Source organism: Podarcis gaigeae (assembly GCF_964106915.1).
Source record: "Podarcis gaigeae genome assembly, chromosome: 9".
NCBI classification, from domain to species: Eukaryota; Metazoa; Chordata; class Lepidosauria; order Squamata; family Lacertidae; genus Podarcis; species Podarcis gaigeae.
Window position 1 is genome coordinate 61,231,540 of NC_139685.1, and position 21,754 is coordinate 61,253,293.

The window sequence follows — 21,754 nt, forward strand, 5'->3', positions numbered from 1 at the left end:
TATCAAATACCTGCTGGTATCCTTCAGATAGAAAACAGATAAGGTCAAAACTTTTCATTCAGTTGGACCAACTTCTGAAGGTAGAGGAGTACCAGAAGAACCCTTGATCTTTCTTATATGAAGCTTGTTTGTGCAATTGCTATTCTTGCTATTCTCAAGGTCATTTCAGAGTTTGCTGGATAGTAACTGTTGGGGCAAACATTTGATTAGGTTTGCATTTTAATGCACTTTCTGAAACAATACATCAATTTGAAACACAGTTATGCTTTGAATTTCATATATCTCCAAATGTTTTGATGCATAACTGTGTTTCCAGTTGATGTATTATACAAAAATGTCTATATTGGGGAATGGTATGCATAAAGATGCATATATTGGTTAAAGTGGCATACAAAAATGCATTATATTAGGGGAAGTTGCTTTCAAAAATGTATATAATTGGGGAAAATGGCATAAAAATGCATACATCAGGGAGAATTTGGGCTAAAATATATTTGGTCTAGACATTCAAAAAACTTATGATGTGCTATTTTGTGGTACCATCTCTTGGACCAAAGTTGGCAGGGAACACCGACTCCCATCAGCCCCAAAAAAGCAATGGGAGTTGCAGTTCAGAAACATCTGGAGGGCCAAAGGTTTCCCCCCCCCACCCCCGGTGTAAAAGATGAAAAATAGTTTGTGAGCTTCATTTAGGAAGTCGTTTCAAGAGATAGGAATGGTCCACAAAATACTATGTGTGTATGCCACATCCCTTGGGATCTCAGCCTTTTTGAAACACTATTTGTCCATCCATCCCAGTATTGACTATTTGGACTAGTGGCATCTATCCAGGGTCTGAACCAGCACTCTCTCATGTGTGCTGTCTGATCCTTATCCACCGGAGAAGCTAGTAATTGAACTTAGAACCTTCTTCATGCAAAGCATGTAGGTTAAGTTTCCTCCCCGCTTAACAGGGGAAAAGGTTAAGTCTTATTTATTGGCCATAGTGCTAACTGCACAAAGACTAGAATGGGAACTAGACCAAAACACTTAGCTTTCCCTAAACACTGGACACTGAAGTGCAGTTGTGTACAACCCATATTAACACTGAAGCACACAACAACTCTTTCTAAATGAGGTATTAATTTACTTTTGCTGTGACTTTGCCACTTATGATGAAGTGTTTATGAGAGTACAATCGGATCAAGAAAAATGGCCTTTTTGGCCTAAAACTTTCTCTTTCATTAATCATGTACGTGTTTCGCCTTAAAACTTTTCCTCCTAAAGATCCATGTAGCCATGCAGTGTGACCTTTTACTTGCTGAAACCTGATGTAATGTTGCTTTGCTCTGTTAGCTGCAAATTAGAAATCTGCTGAATGAACCTGGCTAAGCTGACCTTATATTTATGCTGCTCAGAGCAGTGGTCCAAATGTCTAATCAAAAGCTTGCTTGATGGTGGGTATTGATTGGATGCTGAGGCTGGCCTCTGATCTCAGACCCTACATAAGACTTAAATTAGCTTATGCCACCCAGTGAAGTTTTATGCTGATGTGCTCAGGAGTAATGTGATATTTTCATCTTGTCACTCTTCTGGACATTCTCATAAAGAGCCCTGTGCAGGTAACTAATAGGGGGGCAGGAATGTGCCCTCTGACCCTGCCTCCAGCCTCATTGTCTTTGTCCCTTGTGCACAGAACCTCTTTGTGTATAGGCTGCATGTACATAGGTGCTCATCACACAGTTATTGCATACTACAGATCTGCAATCAGCTTATATGCAGAGGCTCTGCCTCTATGTGGGATCAGGGGCAGGAGCTGCAGGACCACTCGTGCATTCTCCACTTTGTTATCTTCCTCTGGTGTAGCTGTGAAGTATCTGGAACCTTTTGCATCCGTTTTCAACCAACTGTGGTTAATATGTTTGACCCTTGATAAGCTGTGACCTTATCTTTATTCTATAAACCACTGCTCTTGATTTTCTTATGCAGAGTGATATATAAATTAAATAACTAAAAATCAACAAATGATAAAGCCTTAACCATGGTTAGGGGATGTGAACCAACTAACGCTAAACCATAGCTTGACTTTACATGTGAAGGAAGCCAGATTGGGGCATGGGGAATGGGGGTAGGGAGAGAGAGACAGCAATGAGAGGAAACATTGATAATGATTAGGTTCAGAATCCTTTTGGGGCAGTATGTTTTGACTCAGTTGACTTGATTAAAGGTCAGATAATATCTTTTGAAATTTGAGTGTGAGAGCCACACCTGCACTTTCCCATATGGGCATTTTCTGCAGTAAAATCTTGTGATCAATGCTCAAGATTGTAAGGAAGAAATGAAAGAGGAGACCATATATCTCTTCACTGTGTGTGCTTTGCTAAGAAGTACCTTAAGTAATCTCTTTAAATAACTCAAAATAAATATTAAAAACAAATTGACCCAAATCTTTAAATAAATTATCTCTGGTGTTTTTTTATTCTTCCTTAATTAATGTACATTTGCACTTACAAGAGAAATATATCTAATCTTTCATTGTTATATGCTCCCTGCACTGATAGGAATGGTTTCATTTCTTCTTCAAAAGATAGCGATTAATAGGCCATAGTAAAATTACTGCTTGCTCCAGACTCCTAGCATTGGGTGTTGTTGTTTTTCAGACCAGTGGTTTGTAATTGCATATGTGCAAAGGTAACATGTGGAGACTATGTGAAGAGAAAACAAGTAAAAATCTTTCAACAGAAACCTTTGAACAAAAGAACCATAAAGAACAAAATTATGATCCTAACTGGAAACTGACGTCTTATGTTTTGATTATGGTCTAGTTGTTACTGCCTAGACTAGGGATGGACTGTATCCCTTCCCCCAGACATATATCAATTAATTTATTTAAACCCTACTTTCCAGCCAAAACAATATCTATCCTGTTTTAAAGCAGAAAAGACTCCAAGCATGGCTTACAGATAGAGTGGTACCTCGGGTTACATACACTTCAGGTTACAGACGCTTCAGGTTACAGACTCCCCTAACCCAGAAATAGTACCTTGGGTTAAGAACTTTTCTTCAGGATGAGAACAGAAATTATGCTCCGGCGGCGCGGCAGCAGCAGCAGGAGGCCCCATTAGCTAAAGTGGTGCTTCAGGTTAAGAACAGTTTCAGGTTAAGAATGGACCTCCGGAATGAATTAAGTACTTACCCCGAGGTACCACTGTAATAATAAGGAAATGAATTGCAAGACCATCCATGAATTCTGGCTTAAAATCTAAAAGGTGTGACACAACAGGGAAAAAGTCTCAGGGAGGAAGAAGAACAAAAATACACCCAAACACCAGTTTCAAAAGCCACACTTCTTGCAAAGACCTGGATGGAAAAGATTCACTTAGTGTAATGGAATGACTTCATCTGAGAGTTGAGGAAGAGCCAGAGATAGCTGGTTTCTCTCTGATCCGCATCCAGATTGAATGGCTGCCACTAGGTGAATGTTGGGGAGGGCCTCTCATATGTGTTTCTCGAATGTCCTTTCTGTTTGCAGCTTGATGGAATGGGAGACTTCCTAACACATGCAAGCAGCCTGATTTAGTTGTTGTGCATGATTTTCTGAATTCTTCCCTTTAGCAAGTATATGTCATATACCTGCCCACATGTTCTTTTTGGAATTAACTTTGATGTCAACCACTTCTGGGAATAAAGTATAAGATTTTGAGTTGAACCAGTGTGGAGAAGGGAATGTTAGACCAGGAGGGCAAATTACAGGAGTTCTTTTCCTGATTTGACATCTTCCCTTGAATTAAATCAATTGGGGTGGCAGGAGGAATGGAAGCAGATGATAGCAAATCAGTCAGATTTGACAAAGGGGGAGATGATAGAATTAGATACTGCAGGGGGTAAGGCATTGCAATATGTAACCAGATAGTGCCCTGGATTACAGCACTTTTGTGAACTTTTTAGCTTTGTGGTTGTAGATTGCTTCTGTTCAGTCATATGAGCCAGATGGAATTGTAATACCCCACTGTGAGCATGGAAATTAATCAATTGCTGTTTAAATCTTGGAGGGGAAACCATAGGGTGTTAACATCAATGAAGTAGTTGTATTCCTGAATGTTTTACTGAGTCTGTTGGTGGCTGAGAGAGAGCAGAGCTATGGAGACTGAAAAGTGTGCCCGCTTGTATGTAAACACTTGGACTGAAAGAGCTGCATTATGTACAGCTCTTCAAATAAGGAATCTGATCTGCAAGAAGAAAGGTCACTCCAGGAATGTCTTTTAAGCACCAGCTTATTCACACTATTTGGAGTTTTGGTTCCTTACGCCTATGATTTTACATCCATTTTTTTTAAAAAAAATTGCGTTTATTAGTATTCTTGACTCCCAATACACCATGTATGTGTATATGGTTATATAACGATCAGCTTTTATTTGCTTTAGAGTCTGTCTACACATGAAGAAGCCCAGAAAAATAATGCTGCTTTTAGGTAGAAAGGCTGGGGAAGGAAGATTAAAACAGGAAATCCAAGTCAAAAGTTGCCTGCATATAAATTAGCACACAAGAAAGCTAGCTTCAAATCCTCCTCTCCTTTTTTAATGGCGAAACATTCAAACATGAGGCTCATCATTGCCATGTTTGCATGTAGTGCTATGCCAAACAAAGGCTCAGTGCTAGTGTGCTGGCTCCCAGGGAGGAATTTGTACAGTCATACCTCAGGTTAAAGTTGCTTCAGGTTGAGAGTTTTTGGGTTGCACTCCGCAGCGACCCAGAAGTAACGGAATGCATTACTTCCGGGTTTTGCCACTCACTCATGCGTGGACACTCAAAATGACGTCATGTGCAGAAGCAGCGAATCGCGACCCGCGCACACGTAGATGCGCAGATGTGGGTTGCGTTCACTTCAGGATGCGAACGGGGCTCCGGAACGGATCCCGTTCGCATCCAGAGGTACCCCTGTACAGGGCTGGAAAGCCATAGTTTGAACCAGGACCGTATCTCATGTTCATCTTCTGTATAATATAATTGTAAACCAACATGCACCCAAAACCCATTCACCCTAGTGTTGATCCTATTACTTTGAATTTGGGAATGGTGCTGGGTACAATGATGTACTGGTTTTGCTTATGCTGCATTTCTATTCGAAGCTTTATTTTGAGTTCGTAATTAACATCTGACTGCTTGAGAACAAGACTGCCTAATTCAATATTAAGATAGTCATTATATTTATTAGTTTTTTAAGTGTGGGCTTTTTTCTTGCCAGCCTTCTCTCTAGAATGTCACTAATGGACTTCTAATGCAATTGGGACTTATGCAGAAATAAATCAGTCACAAAGAGAAGGATTTATGATTCTTGCAAAATTGGCAGTAGGTGCATTAGATAACTAGTGTCGGGCAAATAATGCATACCATTAGGATCCAAGGAATAAAGTAATGGGATGACATCTAAAAAGTAATACTTGATCATAAGGAAGATGCATTTATATTACATGCAAGCCATTTTAATTGAGCTAGAATACTGTGTAATTTCGAATAAGCTGTTTTCTGTGTTGTCTTCTTCAGGATTATGTTTCCTATATCAAGGGAAAGTATTTGGTTCCATCTTCTTTTTTTAAAAAAAGGAGAGATGCAAAACTCTAGACAAATAATATGTGAATGCTAACGGAAGTAATTCTTAACTGCTTGTACCAGATGCAGATTTAGGGCAGTGCGACCAGTTCCGCTGCACTGGGTGCTGAGCCTAGGATGCACCGCAGGGCATCATAACTATGAAATAGTGAGTTGAGCAGAACGGAAGGCGAGATGCAAGGGCATCAGACTTTGGCTTTGCACAGAGCACTACTCAAATCTTAAAAACCAAAGTAATGTCCCTGCCCCCCAGCTTGCACACAACACTTGATTATTTATATTTGGCATGTGATTGCCAAATAATGCCGAGTTAGCTTCATGGAAATGGGATTTAAGTAATTCAGTTTAATAGACTACCACCAATTCATGACAGTGGTGGTAAAAGAGCTATAACTGGCTTCCCACCTATTACTGGGCCAGGTTCAATGTTCTTGCACCAGGTACAAATCCCTGAACAACTTAGGCCCAGGGTACCTTAAGGACTCATGTCAATGAGGAGTCATGCCTTCATTGCAGTGGAACCACTCTGGGATTCCTTCTCATTAGAAATCAGGAAGGCATAGTCCCTGCTAGGCTTCAGAAACCAGATTAAAGCAGTTTTGTCTCAGGAGTCCTTTACGAATGCTGTTCTGATGCTTTATTCTTTGATGCTTAAAATTTAATGTTTAAAATTTTGCATTTTGTATGTTTTTCTTTTTTGTAAGCTGCTTTAATACCTAGATGTGGTTAAAAGTAGTACAGACAGATATATATATATATATGGATATATTGGCCAAACTGCATTACCTTATTCTGGCCCGTCATCAGTAACAATGAGAAAGTGGCATATTCAGCATGATATTTATCATTTGATACACATTTAATGGCACAAACTATTACTGAGTTTGAAAAAGAGCCCCAGAGGGTCCTATATTTTTCCACTGGGCATAATGCTCAATGTGGTTAATATTTTCCTGGGAAAATACCTTGTGTGAACAAGGCATGTTTGTATAAGAGCAAAGTCTATCTTTATAATGAACAAACTTTAATATTGACATCTATCTGAGTTTTGTGTCCAGCTATCAGCTGTGCTAAAGAACAACAACCTCATTTATGACTGTAAAGGAATCGCATCTTCTAGGATAATTTACACCACATGCTTGAGAGCATTAGTAGGAAACCTAGTATTTTTGTTGGATGTATATTTTGAGTGCCATATATATAACAGACGCCACAAAAGTTATACTTCTCTGTGTGTGTCTCTTGCTCCTTGTTCTGTGTTCTAGCATCAGCTTTCATCTTCATGTAAATATGCCAAACTGTGTCCTAAGTGACAAAGTGTGCCTTAAGGGGACTTAAGAATGAATAGGTTTAACAAAAACTATTTTAGCCTAAGCCTTGTCCATCTTTAATTAGTTATCAAGGTTAAAGGAGGGTCAAGAGCCTGAAGCAGTTTCAGGACTAATGTGTCAAAGAAAAATGAAGCCTTACACTGGGAAGGAAATGATGTTGCTTAGAGGTGCAATAATTCTGTGACCCCATGTCAACCATTAGGACTACTAATGGTGGTAGAGAGGGAAAATATTTCTCGTGTTGCAGGTGGTTCAGAAGCTCCAACTGCTCAGAAGACAGGCTTTTAGGGAGAACAAACAAAAGCCAAATGGAATAATGCATTCAAGCTTTACGAGCAAGTTGAAAAGATGAGATCGTATCTTTTGACCCTGAATTCTTCTGCCAAGCCATTGCCCCTCCAAATCCAAAAATCAGTTATACAAGGAAAGCGAACACCTTATATTAATGATACTGAACTGCTCATAATCGGCCATCGCATCACAACCACATCTAATTTGACTAGTGTCAGTTTCCTAATTAGATAAAGTGCCCAGAGCTCACACTTTTGAGTGCTTATGATCTACAGACTACGTGCTTTTGTTGCATGAGAAAAGCTGCACAGATAAAGTTCCCTACTCAATTTGTGATCCACGTTTCCTTTATTTTTAGAGCTTAAATATTTTATTAGTCTTAAACAAATAAAAAGAAAAGGTGATAGCTCAAAGGAATATCCATGCAAAGCTTTGTAATAATTAGAAGAAAGTTTCCATAGCATCTCTCCCCCCCCCCCCCAGCACCTTAAATGGGCATGGCAACCTTTCTTTTCAAATGAGGTTCTTTTGATAAACTGAGCCAAACCAACTCCATGTTGGCAGCCAATTATTGAATTTCTGCCACAGCAGCTAGGACAGATTTGTAAATACCCCAGTTCCTGGTCACCTGGAACAATTGCTTTCAGGTGATGAGGCAGGTAAGATCTGCAGAAGTTTGCATTTGCCATAGTCTTATTTACACCAGTCTTGCAGAAAGCGCCCCCTACTAGTCCATAACATTTTTAATAGTTTGGTTAGCCAACTATACCTAATTTGTAATTGATGGAAACATGTTGGTGTGAGAAACTGCTTTAATGTGCCCCACCCTAATGATGAAAAATGAATGGTGGTGTGATTTAGCCTTCAGCAGCTTCATGTAGTAAGATTGTAAGATGATGATGATTGAATTTATATACCGTCCTATACCCGCAGGTCTAAGGGTGGTTCACAAAATAAAATAAGATCTTATGTAGGTATGCACCCCAAAAGCAAGAGCTAACTTATGTACATGTCCTAAATCCTAAATTTTCTTGTGCATGTGAATAACTTGGCCCCTTTGTTGCATTACACATTGTTTTAGAACATTGTGCAAGACAGAAGAGCAGCTTGTATGAAATGTTGTACCTTGAATGAAATGAAATGTTGAGAGACCTGGGTTCTTTCTCATCCATAAAGTTTACCGAGTCTGCCACAATCTCTTAGCTTTTCTTTTGCAGGCAAAATAGAGTTGTGGACAATATAATACACCTGAACTGACCATACATGAAGGGTGGGATAAAAATTTTAAGGAATATGTTGAACTTACCAATATTTGAAATATGGTTTTCTGTGACAGAGTTTACAAGCTGCCATACATATTTACCTACTTTATTTGGCTGGTTGTAAGAAGGGAGGGTTGCATTTTTTTAAGCACTAGTGAGTAATAGTCCCTTTGGAAAGAAACACACTAAAAACAAGACATTATCTCCTGCCTAATAAAGTTGCCTGTCCAAAGTGGCACCTGCTGTTAATTTCACACAAAACAGGATTTGTTCTTCCAGAAAACCCTTTAATCATAACATTTAAAAACTAAGCACAAATCCCAAACATGCAGTTAACTCCAGCTGCCTTTGTTGTAATGTATTGCAAAAGATTTCACTGAACGATGGAATCCAAAAGCGAATGGAATTACCTTGGCAGCTATTTCTTTTAAATTGCTCTTGAACCATCCCAAAGTAAATTCCATTTGAGAAGAATTTGCTTTAGATCTCAGGAAGATAATAGTCATATGTATTATGCTGTAAGTAATAATAATTTAATCCCTGAGATTTAGAAAAAGATACATTATGTGAATGGGTGAGAATTTATTCTAGACATGTAGCGACAAGTCTGTCAATAGAGAAATAAATGTATTGGTGTATGGAACCTGTATTATTATTATTTAAGTATTTAAAATATTTTTTGGCTGCTTCTCAGGACATGTGCCCATTCAAAGAGGCTTACAGTCAAAATAGTCCTGCTCTGGCAGGAAGGTAAACGGCGTTTTCATGCACTGCTCTGGTTCGCCAGAAGCAGCTTAGTCATGCTGGCCACATGACCTGGGAAAACTGTCTGCTGAGCAGACAAAGGCCAGCTCCCTCAGCCAGTAAAGCGAGATGAGCGCTGCAACCATTAACGTTTCCCGTTTTTGCTATCTATTTTACTGTTTACTAAAATACCATGACAAAACAACTTAACATAGTGGTTATGGCATTTGTAGTAGATTGCAGGCCTGGAACTCCTAGGAATGGGAATCAGTATGTAGAATAGGCTTACAGCACCATCCAAACCCAACATCCACCAGAATGAGAAAGCCTGGAGTTGGTGGATCTTTGGCTTCCCTGGCTAAGCTAGGACATTCCAAGGACATGATGCAATGGAGAAAGGAGAGAGTTATACCTATACCAACCCCCTTTCAGCTTGGTCATGTGACCCTGCACCTTAGCAGAAAAAGGCCAGAAAAATAGGAGGTGTGAGCTGAACTCCTCCTGAATCGAGTTTGGAATAGGGTGGTTTATGCTACCATAAATTACACCAGCATAAGTTACATTGACTTTCTATTGTTAGTGTTCCTTTGCACATAAATGTTAGACTACAATGCTCCTGTTGGGTCTTTAAATATAGCAACAACTGGACTCCTTGGTTCTTTTGTCTAGAGTTTGCTCTCTTTTCTTCCCTGTCTACTATAAGGTCTGTGATGGATTAGTAAATGGATAACCCAGGGCATTCTGGAACACTGGATAGAATGAAAATGGATTTACTAGAAACGTTAAAAGTATTCTTAACATTTTGAGCTTTGGAAACAGGCTGAGGCTGCATTCCAGAGAGGGCCCAAGATACTTTGTTGCCTGAGGCAGAAAATCCAAAAGGCACCTCAGATGTAACAATAGCATTTATCCCTATTAGCCGTGTCCTAAAATCCACTCCCTTGATGGCCTGTACTATGGTCACGTGAAACTAAGCAAACTGTGCTAGGTGCACAGTTTTTGCCTTACTGCTTTTACTTTGTGTTTTTAAGAACTCAGTGCTCAGCCCCAAGAAGATTGTGGTCAGTGAAGTCCTGGGAAAGCATTTTGGTTGTACTTCCTAGAACGGAAGTGGCTGTGCCAGTGTGGTAAAGTGATTTCAGTTTGTTTTTTCTCCCTATTCTGTCTTATTCCCACTTGCTGATCCAGTTACAGTGAAGTCCCCACTGAAATCATTCAAGCATGCCAGAATGTAAGTTTTAATCTTCACAGTGCTTGCTGACCAAAATGAGAGACTCCTTTTGCCCTGCACTGTTCTTGTGAATCCCGGATGTATATGTGTCCCGATGTACCGGTAGTTAATGGTGAGGGAGAAGCCCTCTGTTCATGTACAAAGACTGTCCAGTTATCATTTACAAGGAAAGCAGGTTTCTGCCTTAGCTCTGATTCAGCTGAGTTGAATTAATGGTCCACATTTTGTGGATTATAGCAAGGCTATCGCACAGCAACAGTGAGATACGAGGGCACATTTTAACTGTGCTTAAGCATGCCCAGGTTGTGATTTGCTCTCCCCCACGCACCCACCGTTATAGCTGTTTATCTAAGGTATATACAGAAACAGAACTTGTAAAGACATAGTTTGTCTGCCTGGGAGAAAAGGAAATAACGTTTTGTGCTCTTGCTTCAGGAGATCTAATCGCATCTGAGAACCCAGAAAAGCACAAACCGAGTTTCCCGCATTGATTCCATCAGTCTGATAAGGCTGTGCCTATTACTCCTTAGAAGTGTGCAGCAGATGTGTAGGCTAGAGACCTGGAATGCTGATGGAGATGAGAATGTTCCATCTGATTGTTTGGGTGCTTTTTTCATAGGGTGTAGAAAAATCCAATCATTGTTCCATTATTAGGCAATCTCTTCAGCACAGCTATTATCTTGGTGAATAATGAAAAATGTAAACCCCGCAAATGAATGAGAACATGCTTGTCTGAAAAACATTTTGAAGCAAATGTATAAAATGAATGCCATTCTGTTCTCAGCAATGCTGTGTGGGTGGTTGTTTTCTCACAGTGCAATCTTACTTCTATGTCTACTCAAAAGTAGGCAAAGGTAAGGTAAGGTAAAGGACCCCTGGATGGTTCAATCCAGTCAAAGGCGGCTGTGGGGTGAGGCGCTCATCTCGCTTCAGGCCGAGGGAGCCAGCGTTTGTCCACAGGCAGCAAAAGTAAGCACTCTTGAATTCAATAGGCCCTACTCCCAGGAAAGAGGGTAAAGGATTGCAGACTTGATCTCTCAAAGAACAAAGTAAAATATGTTGTCAGTGAAAGGTCCTTATTTGAAACAAGGCTCTTTGTCAGAGATCTATATATCACAAATCTGGAACTTTAAGTACAGCAGAGAAATTCTAGTTTACTCTTTGATCTTTAATGTTATGAACATCATCTTCACTAAATGTGTTGGGAGCTCTCAATGAAAAACAATACTTTTTTTTGCAGTTGCCAGGAATTAGCAAGGCAATACTTGTTTAATTATAAAACATATGCCTGCTTTGTTAGTTTCCATCTGTCTCTTTGCTGATTTGCAATTAAATGACCAGAAGAAAAAGATGTGCCCTGAGGCTATGGGGGGGGGATGACTCATCTCTAATGGTTACACTTTATACTTTGTTTTTGTGCATGTGTGTATGTGAGGTCTTATTCACAATCTTCTTCTTTCTGCTTGCATCTTTGAAAAGTATTCGGGGATGCAAGCACAAAATGGCTAAAGAGAGGGTGGGGTAGATGTAAATAAGGCAATTGAAAATCAGCAACACACACATCAATTTAAACCATGGCAACTTCTCCATTGATACTACGCCATATGCTTCCAAAATCTGCAAATTAGGCAAAGTGTTTATATTTGATAATGATCATATTGATTTTTAATCAGCATTGGAACACCTCCTTTCACTCATTTTGCTAGATCACACAAAACGCTTCGCCAGACCTTGACTTACCAAGCCGCTGTGAATGTGTGGACTCATACTTACTGAGGAGAGAGCTTAGCCATAATTCCCAGTCCAAGCAACATGCTAAACCAAACTTTGGCTTAATTTAGGTCACATTCGCACTATACATTTAAAGCAATATTATACCACTTAAAATGGTAAGATTTTCCCTAAGGAATCATGGGAGCTGTAGTTTGTCAAGCATTCTGAGAGTTGTTAGGAGACCTTTCCCCCTCTCTTAGAGCTACAATTTCAAAAGTTGTTTGAACCCTCTTCCCAGGGAACTCTTGAGATATAAAGGCTCAAGCAGCCCTCTTAAAGTATCCTTGGCCTAAGTTGTTTAGGACTCCAATAACTCTTTTGGCAATGTGTAAACAGACCCTGGTACCTTAGTTCACTTAAAGGAAAATGTTGAGGTCAAATCAGTGTTTCCTCAGGGATTTTGTAGGAAGCAAAAAGAGTTTTGTTGCAGACTGGTTAAATTTTTCAGGGACATTTCAGCTTTTTTACCGGTTCTTGGGGGGGGGGGGTTTCCAATTCTTTACCATACTACTCCCGGTAGTGGTGCGACTGTATGCAGCAACATGAATTTATTGCTATTTTAATTTTTTTAAAAAATGATTAGATTGCAAAAAGAGTTAAATACAGTGTTTTAAATGACAGTACTTTTTATTGATTTGTGTTTCATAAACAGTTAAATACTGTGCTTTTAAATGACTGTGGAAAGGTTTGCATTCTTCTAATACAGTTTGAGAGGCTTCGGAGGTCCATGAAACCTCAAACCCTCTAGATTTACCTACATCCAATAAAGACATGGTGTAACTCTAGCTATGGAGATAGATATCGTGGTAGCAATCTATCCAATCCCTTTCATCTGTCATTGTTCTTTCTTTATCTGTCTGTCTACAAAAGCTGTGGCTGGAGGAAGAGTCTTTCATATCCTCTGTAATTCTGGACACAGGAAAATATAGGTATATCTAGTGTAAAGAAAGGTAGTTGACTGACATTTAATCTTCATGAAGACTGACACGAAGGGGAGAGCTAACCTTCTGCAGTATTTCTAGTTTGATATTCTGTGGCGCTTTTATTGATCATCTCCGGCGTCGGTCACTGCCTATAACGATAACTGCTTCAGAGGCAGAAAAGAGGAGATTGAATAATGCCTTCAGGACTGTCAGCTTCTTACTGATAGATCTGTCAATAGTTACTGCTCCCTCATCCTTTTACCACTGTGAGAACTGTTTGTCTTGGGCATCTTGGAGACTCTTGCATATTGACGCTAGAGTTTAAAGCCAGCGGGGTGAGCTATTCCCTGTGAATCACTGTGATTTTCCCCCTTAAAGAACAGAATGGTGGTTGTTGTTGTTTTAAGATTCTAACAAAGGAGAATGATGAGGCTGTCTGAAAATTAGTTCATTCCCAGCAGTTTAGTTCAGTGAAAGGAATTACCATACTGATGTAAGAAGCTGAAGTTGATTATGAGATCACAGAGCAGGAGGATTATGGTTAACTTACTTGGGTTCATTGAAATGGGTCTGTGATGTCAGCTCACTTCCGAATTGCAATCCCTGTGCATAATTCTCAAAGCAACCAAAGGAAATTATGAGTTCATAATTGAATCTGGATTCCAGTCATGGTGAGTGGTAGTCATTGTGAAGGGTAACAGATGTTCATCCTATGTTTAGCGATGCCCCTCACTCTGCAGCCTACCTGTAGTTATGACTCCATCCAATGCTGGTACCCTACCTATCCATGCTAGTCAGGCTATCCTGAGCTATCCTGGGAGCAAAATACAGAAAAGAGGATTCATTAACAGTACAGTGGTACCTCTGGTTAAGAACTTAATTTGTTCCAGAGATCCATTCTTAACCTGAAACTGTTCTTAACATGAGGTACCACTTTAGCTAATGGGGCCTCCTGCTGCCACTGCGCCGCTGCTGCACAATTTCTGTTCTCATCCTGAAGTCCTTAACCCAAGGTACTATTTCTGGTTTAGCGGAGTCTGTAACCTGAAGCGTCTATAACCTGAAGCATCTGTAACCCGAGGTACCACTGTAAATAGCACACTGTCTTCACTGTGGTTGCAGGCAAAGTTAAACAAACCCTACTGCTAGTCTCATTGCTCTCATTGGATGATTTTGTCTTCTGTAAGATATTTTACACCTGTATTACCTGAGATGGGTTTTATGGATGCAGTCTCAGTGGATAAAGAAGGATGTAGTTCAGGAATCTGCTTTGCATGCAGAAGGTTCCTGGGTTCAATCCTCAGAATTTCTAGATAGGACTGGGAAAGATTAAACGATACTGAGCAATATTGGCTCAGTATAAGACAGCTTCCCTTGGCCCAGTTAGCTTGGGCTGGATTCAACTGTCCCATCACACTCCATGCCCCATGCACTCCCCCACCTCCCCCAAATCCATTTTGGAAGGTCAGAACAGTGTGTGTCGGGAGAAGCATAAATGATTGCACTGATAGAACAATATTCTTTTTGCTACATTGAATTCTATGCATCAGCTCCGGAGACCTTAACCAGCATTATTCTCAGTTGATTCAGGAAAGGCCCACAGTAGGCTTCCATAGGTGTATAAGTAACCCACATGATCTTAGTCTCATTCTTCTCAGTTTCTATTAAATCATTGTTTTTGAGTGTTCGGCTAGGCCAAATTTGTAATCAATAGGCATCAATCTTGCATATAATGCCACCTAGACTATGGTTTAAGATTAAAATTTGCATTTACCGGTAATTCCTCATATGGTAGAATAATATAATCTTCAGCCATGAGATCTTTGATGGTGAACAGAGATTAACCCAAACATACCACATAAATGGCCTCTTACCTGTAAGTCAGTCAGCTACTCCATACAGCAAAAAGATAAGTGTTTTGATCAATGTTAAACAACTTAATACAACCCTGCAAAGCCATCGTACTCCTGTTATCATTATTACAGAAACACTTACATTATTAAGATACTGAGAAATCAATGCTGCTCAGCAAGGAAGAGGCCACATGTAGAAGTATTCCAGATGTACACATCGAATCCATCTAAGCAGGTACATCTCATTGTCACCAGTATTGTAACTGTGTGTTAATAGAGCCTGCTGTTGGGAAAAATTGAATGCGCCCGCTTGAAAGGATAGCTGCAGTTTTGTCATAATGATTCCCCCGAAAACTGTCTTAAAATCAGCTATATCTTTTATTCGAAACACTCATAGGGCAATCTTCTAAGAATATGTATCATTCATGTAAGGATTGCCATCTCTATTTTCTTCTTGTGGTGAAAGCTGAAAAACAGCTTTCAAGTTCAGATTCAATTTTATTTAACAGCTTGTTAATGTTTCCCTTCCAACTTCTTTTCTTGCAGATGATGACTTTTTTCATGAGCTCCCAGAAACCTTCCCTTCAGATCCTCCAGAGCCACTTCCTCACTTCCTCATTGAGCCTGAAGAGGCCTACATCGTGAAGAACAAACCTGTGAACCTGTACTGTAAAGCTAGCCCTGCCACCCAGATCTACTTCAAATGCAACAGTGAATGGGTCCACCAGAAAGACCATGTAGTAGATGAAAGAGTTGATGAAACATCTGGTGAGTTGTTATTGTTTTGAGAAAATGTACTAATGGCTATGTTGGATAAATTATTTAAAATATAATTGCATAAGCAATCTCTCTTTACTGTACTGCTGGAAAAACAAAATGTCTCCTGAGTTGTGCTTCATCATAACTTGGTGGTGAAAACAGACAGCATGGGAAATCCTAAAATCTGATACCATGACACACCATAACATACAGGTAATGTTAGCTCTCAACAAGTATTGATGAGTAAGAAGAATAGGATACAGAATGCTGACCCTATTATAACCTAATCTCTATGGTTTATCTGGTAGAATTAAAATGCAGTCATCATATATGCATCAGGCAAAAATCAGATGCATGCAAAAGGATTTCCTTGACATAAAATGTGGATTTTTATCAGCCTAGTGTACATGTCATTTCTGCATATGTGTGTGTGTGTGAACAGGATAGTGATCATGGCATAAATCTTGGGCATTCATGGGTCTGACCTTCATTTATTGGTCTATGCCAAACAGACTATGTACAAAGACTTGAGTCAAGCAAATCTATATACTCAGTTTTCTCATGTACAGAACGTGTATTTGAAGAGATTGCTCTCACATGTTCAATAAACATACGGAGGTTAGGCACACCATAGTGTGAAACTTGCCACAGTAATTGAGTTCTTCCCACACACATTGGGAAAAAATACTACTGTACTGGGTTACATGTGGTTTGATTCAAGTGTGCAGTTTGAGACTGAATGCACAGACAGACATTACGTTCCACGTCCATTCAGGATGATGAATGCATGCACAACATAACAACTGCATAGGGCTCAAGGCTCCCATTGACTTCATTGACCACATTTAATATCTTGAAAAAATCTAAGAGACTTAGAAAACATCCCATGGGCCATAAACATATTTGTGTCAATGATATGATTCCTCTTGTTTTGAAAGATTAGTAATCAATATACTTTGGGTCACATACAAGATAGAGAGAAGTGGAGCTTAGTGCTGTCTGACAGCAATGAAAAATAACTGGCTAGCAAGGAAGGTGATTTCTTTCATAAGGGAATTGTACCAGCACTTGGCCTAATTACTCAGAAAAAATAATTCCACCAGATGCCTTGGAAGTCTCATGTGAATTGGGCTTTATTTGTTTCAGCTCATTTATTTGCACAGTGTTTTTTTTAAAAAATGCACTTTTAACAGTGCAGTGCTGTGCACAATTTGAGAATAGGAAAGCAGTGAGGTGTTGCAGTGGGACAATCACTTAAGTTAAACTGGTGCAGGGAAAACCCAATACCTAGGTTTTTAGAAGTAAAAGAAACAGATAAATTAGCACAACTGCAATGGTTAGGAAATTGTCTTATTTATTCATGCACACACAGACACACACACACACATATCTAGGCCTGGTTTGCCCACCACAGCAGACCAAGCTTTGGCTTACCAGGACCATGCAAATATTCTGGCTCCATAGAGGAGCTAACAACCCCTGCTGTTCTCATTTTAGCACAGCAACACAATCCAGCCAAGGTTTGGCATAGCATGCTGTGTGAACCCCAGATACTGGCTGAAGTCTTTCCTCTGTAACCACAATCTATAGCCATGCTTTGTCCTATGGTTACAGATCATGGTTAACCATGATCCAGGTTGGGATGACATGTCATATGGTGCTGTGCTAGAAGGACTGGGGAAAGGAGCAAAGCAGGTGCCTCTTCCTCTCTGGGAGCTTGCCATGTTTGTGCAATTTTGGTAAAACATAGTTTTGCTTACCATGATGTGCAAATAAGGCCATAGAGAAAGGATGAGAGAGTTGGACGGATAGGCATGGATATACACAAATGCACACATATTAATTCTATGTTGGCATTTAGATGCCAGGCCCAGGTGGTCCCAGTTAGTAATGAGTGTAAATATCCTGTTCCTCTATGCAAATTCAAGTAGTTTCCCTCTTCTCGATCCAAATCCTAGAGGTTTTGCCTATGTAATATAACTCAGCAGTGCTGTGCTGTGCATAACAGCCTTTTTGGCTGTGCCACATTTGAAAGCAAAGCAATAAATCAAGATTATGCAGCATTTTAGGGTGCTTGTAGATGCTGTTTTATTTATTTTTCTCAATGATTCTTAGGTTCTTAATAAACCGGCTTGTAAATAGCTGTCTAACCTCACATAAGTGTTTACCAGTGAAAGAAGATTAAATTCACATTTCTCCTTCCTGTCAGTATATCTGCATCAACGCTCAAGTAACAGGAAGCAAAACTCATCTTAAATTGCTTCTGAAATGCCAGTTTTGAACCAGATTTTCTTCTAAGTCCGCCAATAGCAGGCAATGACAAGGGAAACAAGACAAGCAAGTAGTAACATGCATGTGTGAATGGCAAAATCTGATCATGCATTCTATCCTAAAAGGCAGGTGTTAGCCAGAGATTACAGGGATGAAGGACCAGGAATGTGAAATAAAGGCATAATGTTCAATGTACTTGGCACAGCAACTTATCTGGGATTGTAAAAGGTAAAGAGATAAGGAGAGAGAAAGAGAGAGAAATCCGCTAAGGGCTGTAAAGGATTACATGTTCATGAACTCAGAAGCACTGTAAGGGCCAAGCCAGATGAAATTGGTGCAGTAGCTTGTATATATTCCTGTGTGTGTCAGAGTGTATCTGAAAGAGAAAGAGAAGGAGAAATCGAGAATGAAAGAATGAGCGTATTTTGTCACTGATCAATACAGCAGCAGAGCTGTATATTCTATTTCAGCAATGACTGATGATGCAGAAGTTCTGGAGAGAGTGTGCCTTAGTTATCCCAATTCCCATTGAGAATAACTAGAAATATATGTCCTTTGAGGCCCAATTATTTTAACAAAAAGAATCTTATACCCACTTGCTGACTAAAGGTTGAAAGTTAATATCAATATAAGTCTTGTAAAGTGCAGTGCTTAAAAGTATGCCTGAGTATATTAGACCAGACTGTGTTCCATGGGTATCCTCCAGAGTATTGACCTCTAGTGTTAAAACATCTTGTTACTAGAAGTGCAACTGGAGAGGTTGGGCAACTTATCTTGCAAGATTTGCCCAGCTTTAGCTAGCTCCGCATTGCCCTCTGACATTAATGAAGCAAAGTTCACCACTTATCTGACCCATACTTCCTTTCACCTTCTCCAATAGGACTTAGAGCCAGCAGACCCTCCATGTATGTAGCTGCTTTTGTAGCTTTGATGATGACTCGATAAACCAATGTGGAAGCATAGATTATTTTGCAATCATTATAAATTAATCAAAAGAGAGAGAGAAACTCCTGATCACCTCTCCTTCCTGACTGTTTGTTTTCTTTTGGCATGTTGGATACACTTAACTTCATTTTTTTAAAAAATGCATTTATTGTAGCGGTGCATATTTTGTGCCAACTAGTTCTGTGCTGCAGCCAATTAACTAATCCGGTGGCTTAAAATGGACTTCAGCATCTCAGATTTGCATAGTAGCCAAAGACATTTTTTCTGCCTGAAGCAGAGCCCCAATAGTTTGCCACCATGCTAGGGGCACTCTAAGAAGCCTTTCTGCATCTTTCACAAATTTCTGTCTTCATTGTATCACCTCAAGGAAGTTGCTTCCACTCTCACCCTGTTAGTACTTCCTAAAACAGGAAGACCCAGCTTGGCAGGCTACTTGGCAGCTCAGTCTTGTTTGTGCTTTGAATTTTGTGATAGTCTTGACTCTTAAGAATCTTGTTTAAGGACATCCTAGCCAGAACTACTTGATGGTACAGTGTTGTTGTTGTTTAAATTTACACCCCACCCTTCCTCCCATAGGAGCCCAGGGCAGCCGGCAGACAAATTACAAAACAATTAAAATATCTATAAACAATTCTAACACAGATGCAGACTGGGAAAAGTCTCTACTTAAGAGATCAAGGTCCTCAGTAGTCATTGAAAAGACAGTATTTAACAGGAGGGGGTTAATTCCAGAAGTATGGTGCCACATCACTAAAGACCCAATATCTATATTGTGTGGAAAACATCTCCTGATATGATGGTTTCTGCAAGAGGCCTGCAAAGGGCTCCATTCAGTATATAAGGATTAAGACCATTTTTCAAGTTTGTAGTTCATTAGCAGCTAGTGCAGTTCATTCACCAGTGGAATAACATTGTGTCGATATCCTGCCACAGTGAACAGTTATCCCGGCACATTTTGCATTAGCTGAAGCTACCAGACCAACCTCAAGGACTGCCCCACATGAAGCTCACTGCAGCAATACCACCTGAAGGTTACCAAGGCATGGACAACTACAGTTCTTGTGCTTGTAGAGATGATATTGTCTTTGGAGCAATGGCTAGACCAAACACATCTGCTGAATGCACAAAATAGTCTGTAAAACCTTACTAAGGCTAAGGATTAGAAGAAACTCTTCAGTTGTGAGATGATCAGATAACTGCATCAATGCAGTTTTAAGTCAGCCGAGGTTAAACACATAATCAACAGGGCAATAGAAAATATAAAGTTTTTGGTCAGGAAGCTTAAGTGCATCTGCCAGAATTGCAGGCTGCATGAGCAATAATGCCAAATGCTAGACAAAGATGTTCAAAAACTCTTGCAGTATACATGGTGCAGAATGTATATCCCATTTGTCTTGTCACTGGGTAGCTGTATTTCACAACACTGCTATAATTCTCCAGTAACATCATAGCCATAAAATATGGAATGTGGCTTTTCCTACTCAATATGAAGTATCCATGCAGTTTTTCCCCTTTATCATATTTGACATTTAGATTGCTGTCATTTTAAGTGTCTCTCAGGCTTCCCTTCTCCTTCCTTCACATATTTTCTGCTGGCAATTTGAGAACAGAGAGGCTCATAAGCAGCATTATTAAAAGCATGACTTTGCAGCTTCTAAATCAAGCTTTTTTAAAAAAAGAAAAAGAAAAGGCCCAGGCCTTCAGTGGATGAAGAACAAACACAAGGCAACAAGTTCCTTGTGGTCATATTTACCAGAAGAGCAAAACTTCCCATTTTACACTTGAAAACAAAAAAACAAGCACCTTAAATGGAAAAAAGTAGCACACATTGAAGCTTCAGAATAGCACAGATATTGGTAGGTTACAAGTAATCCAAAATACCAGATATTTCAGATGTTTATAATTTTCATAATTTGCTAATGCAATGTCTTCAGGGAAGCTTCCTGACCTTTCAGTTTGGTGTTACTCAGCCAGAAACATGGGAGTACTAGAATTACCATTCCCTAATCAATGATGCTATTGTATGAAATTCCCCTTCATCATCATTTCTAGGACACACTAACCACTGGTGCTGGTACTGACTCTGTTTTGTACCTTAGTAGATAAATTTGTGTTAGGTAAATGTACTGATTTTCCAGAGACCAACAAATTATGACTGCACAGAAACATGCAAGCCCGAAGTTAGGTTTCAGATTTGGACTCCAGCATCCCTTCACCACGCGGGTGGCACTGTGGGTTAAACCACAGAGTCTAGGACTTGCTGATCAGAAGGTCGGTGGTTCAAATCCCTGCGACGGGGTGAGCTCCCGTTGCTCGGTCCCTGCTCCTGCCAACCTAGCAGTTCGAAAGCACCTCAAAGTGCAAGTAGATAAATAGGTACCACTCGGGTGGGAAGGTAAACGGCGTTTCCGTGCGCTGATCTGCTTCGCCAGAAGTAGCTTAGTCATACTGGCCACATGACCCAGAAGCTCTACGCCGGCTCCCTCAGCCAATAAAGCGAGATGAGCGCCGCAACCCCAGAGCCAGCCACAACTGGACCTAACGGTCAGGGGTCCCTTTACCTTTATCCCTTCTTCACTACTCTACAGCAGGAGCATGGCATTAGCAACAGCATTTAAAAAATTGTAATCTAGAGGTAACCTAGATTGGCAAGCTTTTTCTGGTATTATCTTCGCACCATCATATGTGAACTCAGAATTTTGCAGTTCCCCACTGTAGCATCTCTCAACCCAGATGGGAGGCAGAGACAGAGGTAGGCTGAAGAGGAGTGGCTGGATCCGTG

General features: G+C 40.0%; 1 protein-coding gene across 3 annotated transcripts in view; it reads left to right on the forward strand.

The window, feature by feature from the left end:
- UNC5C (unc-5 netrin receptor C) overlaps positions 1 to 21,754 on the forward strand; it is a 322,943-nt gene that overhangs the window by 178,908 nt on the left and 122,281 nt on the right. For all 3 annotated transcript variants that reach the window (XM_083756419.1, XM_083756418.1, XM_083756420.1), the window contains exon 2: positions 15,544 to 15,765. In XM_083756419.1, coding sequence (XP_083612545.1) covers positions 15,544 to 15,765 — 222 coding nt within the window. The remainder of the gene's footprint in view (positions 1 to 15,543; positions 15,766 to 21,754) is intronic.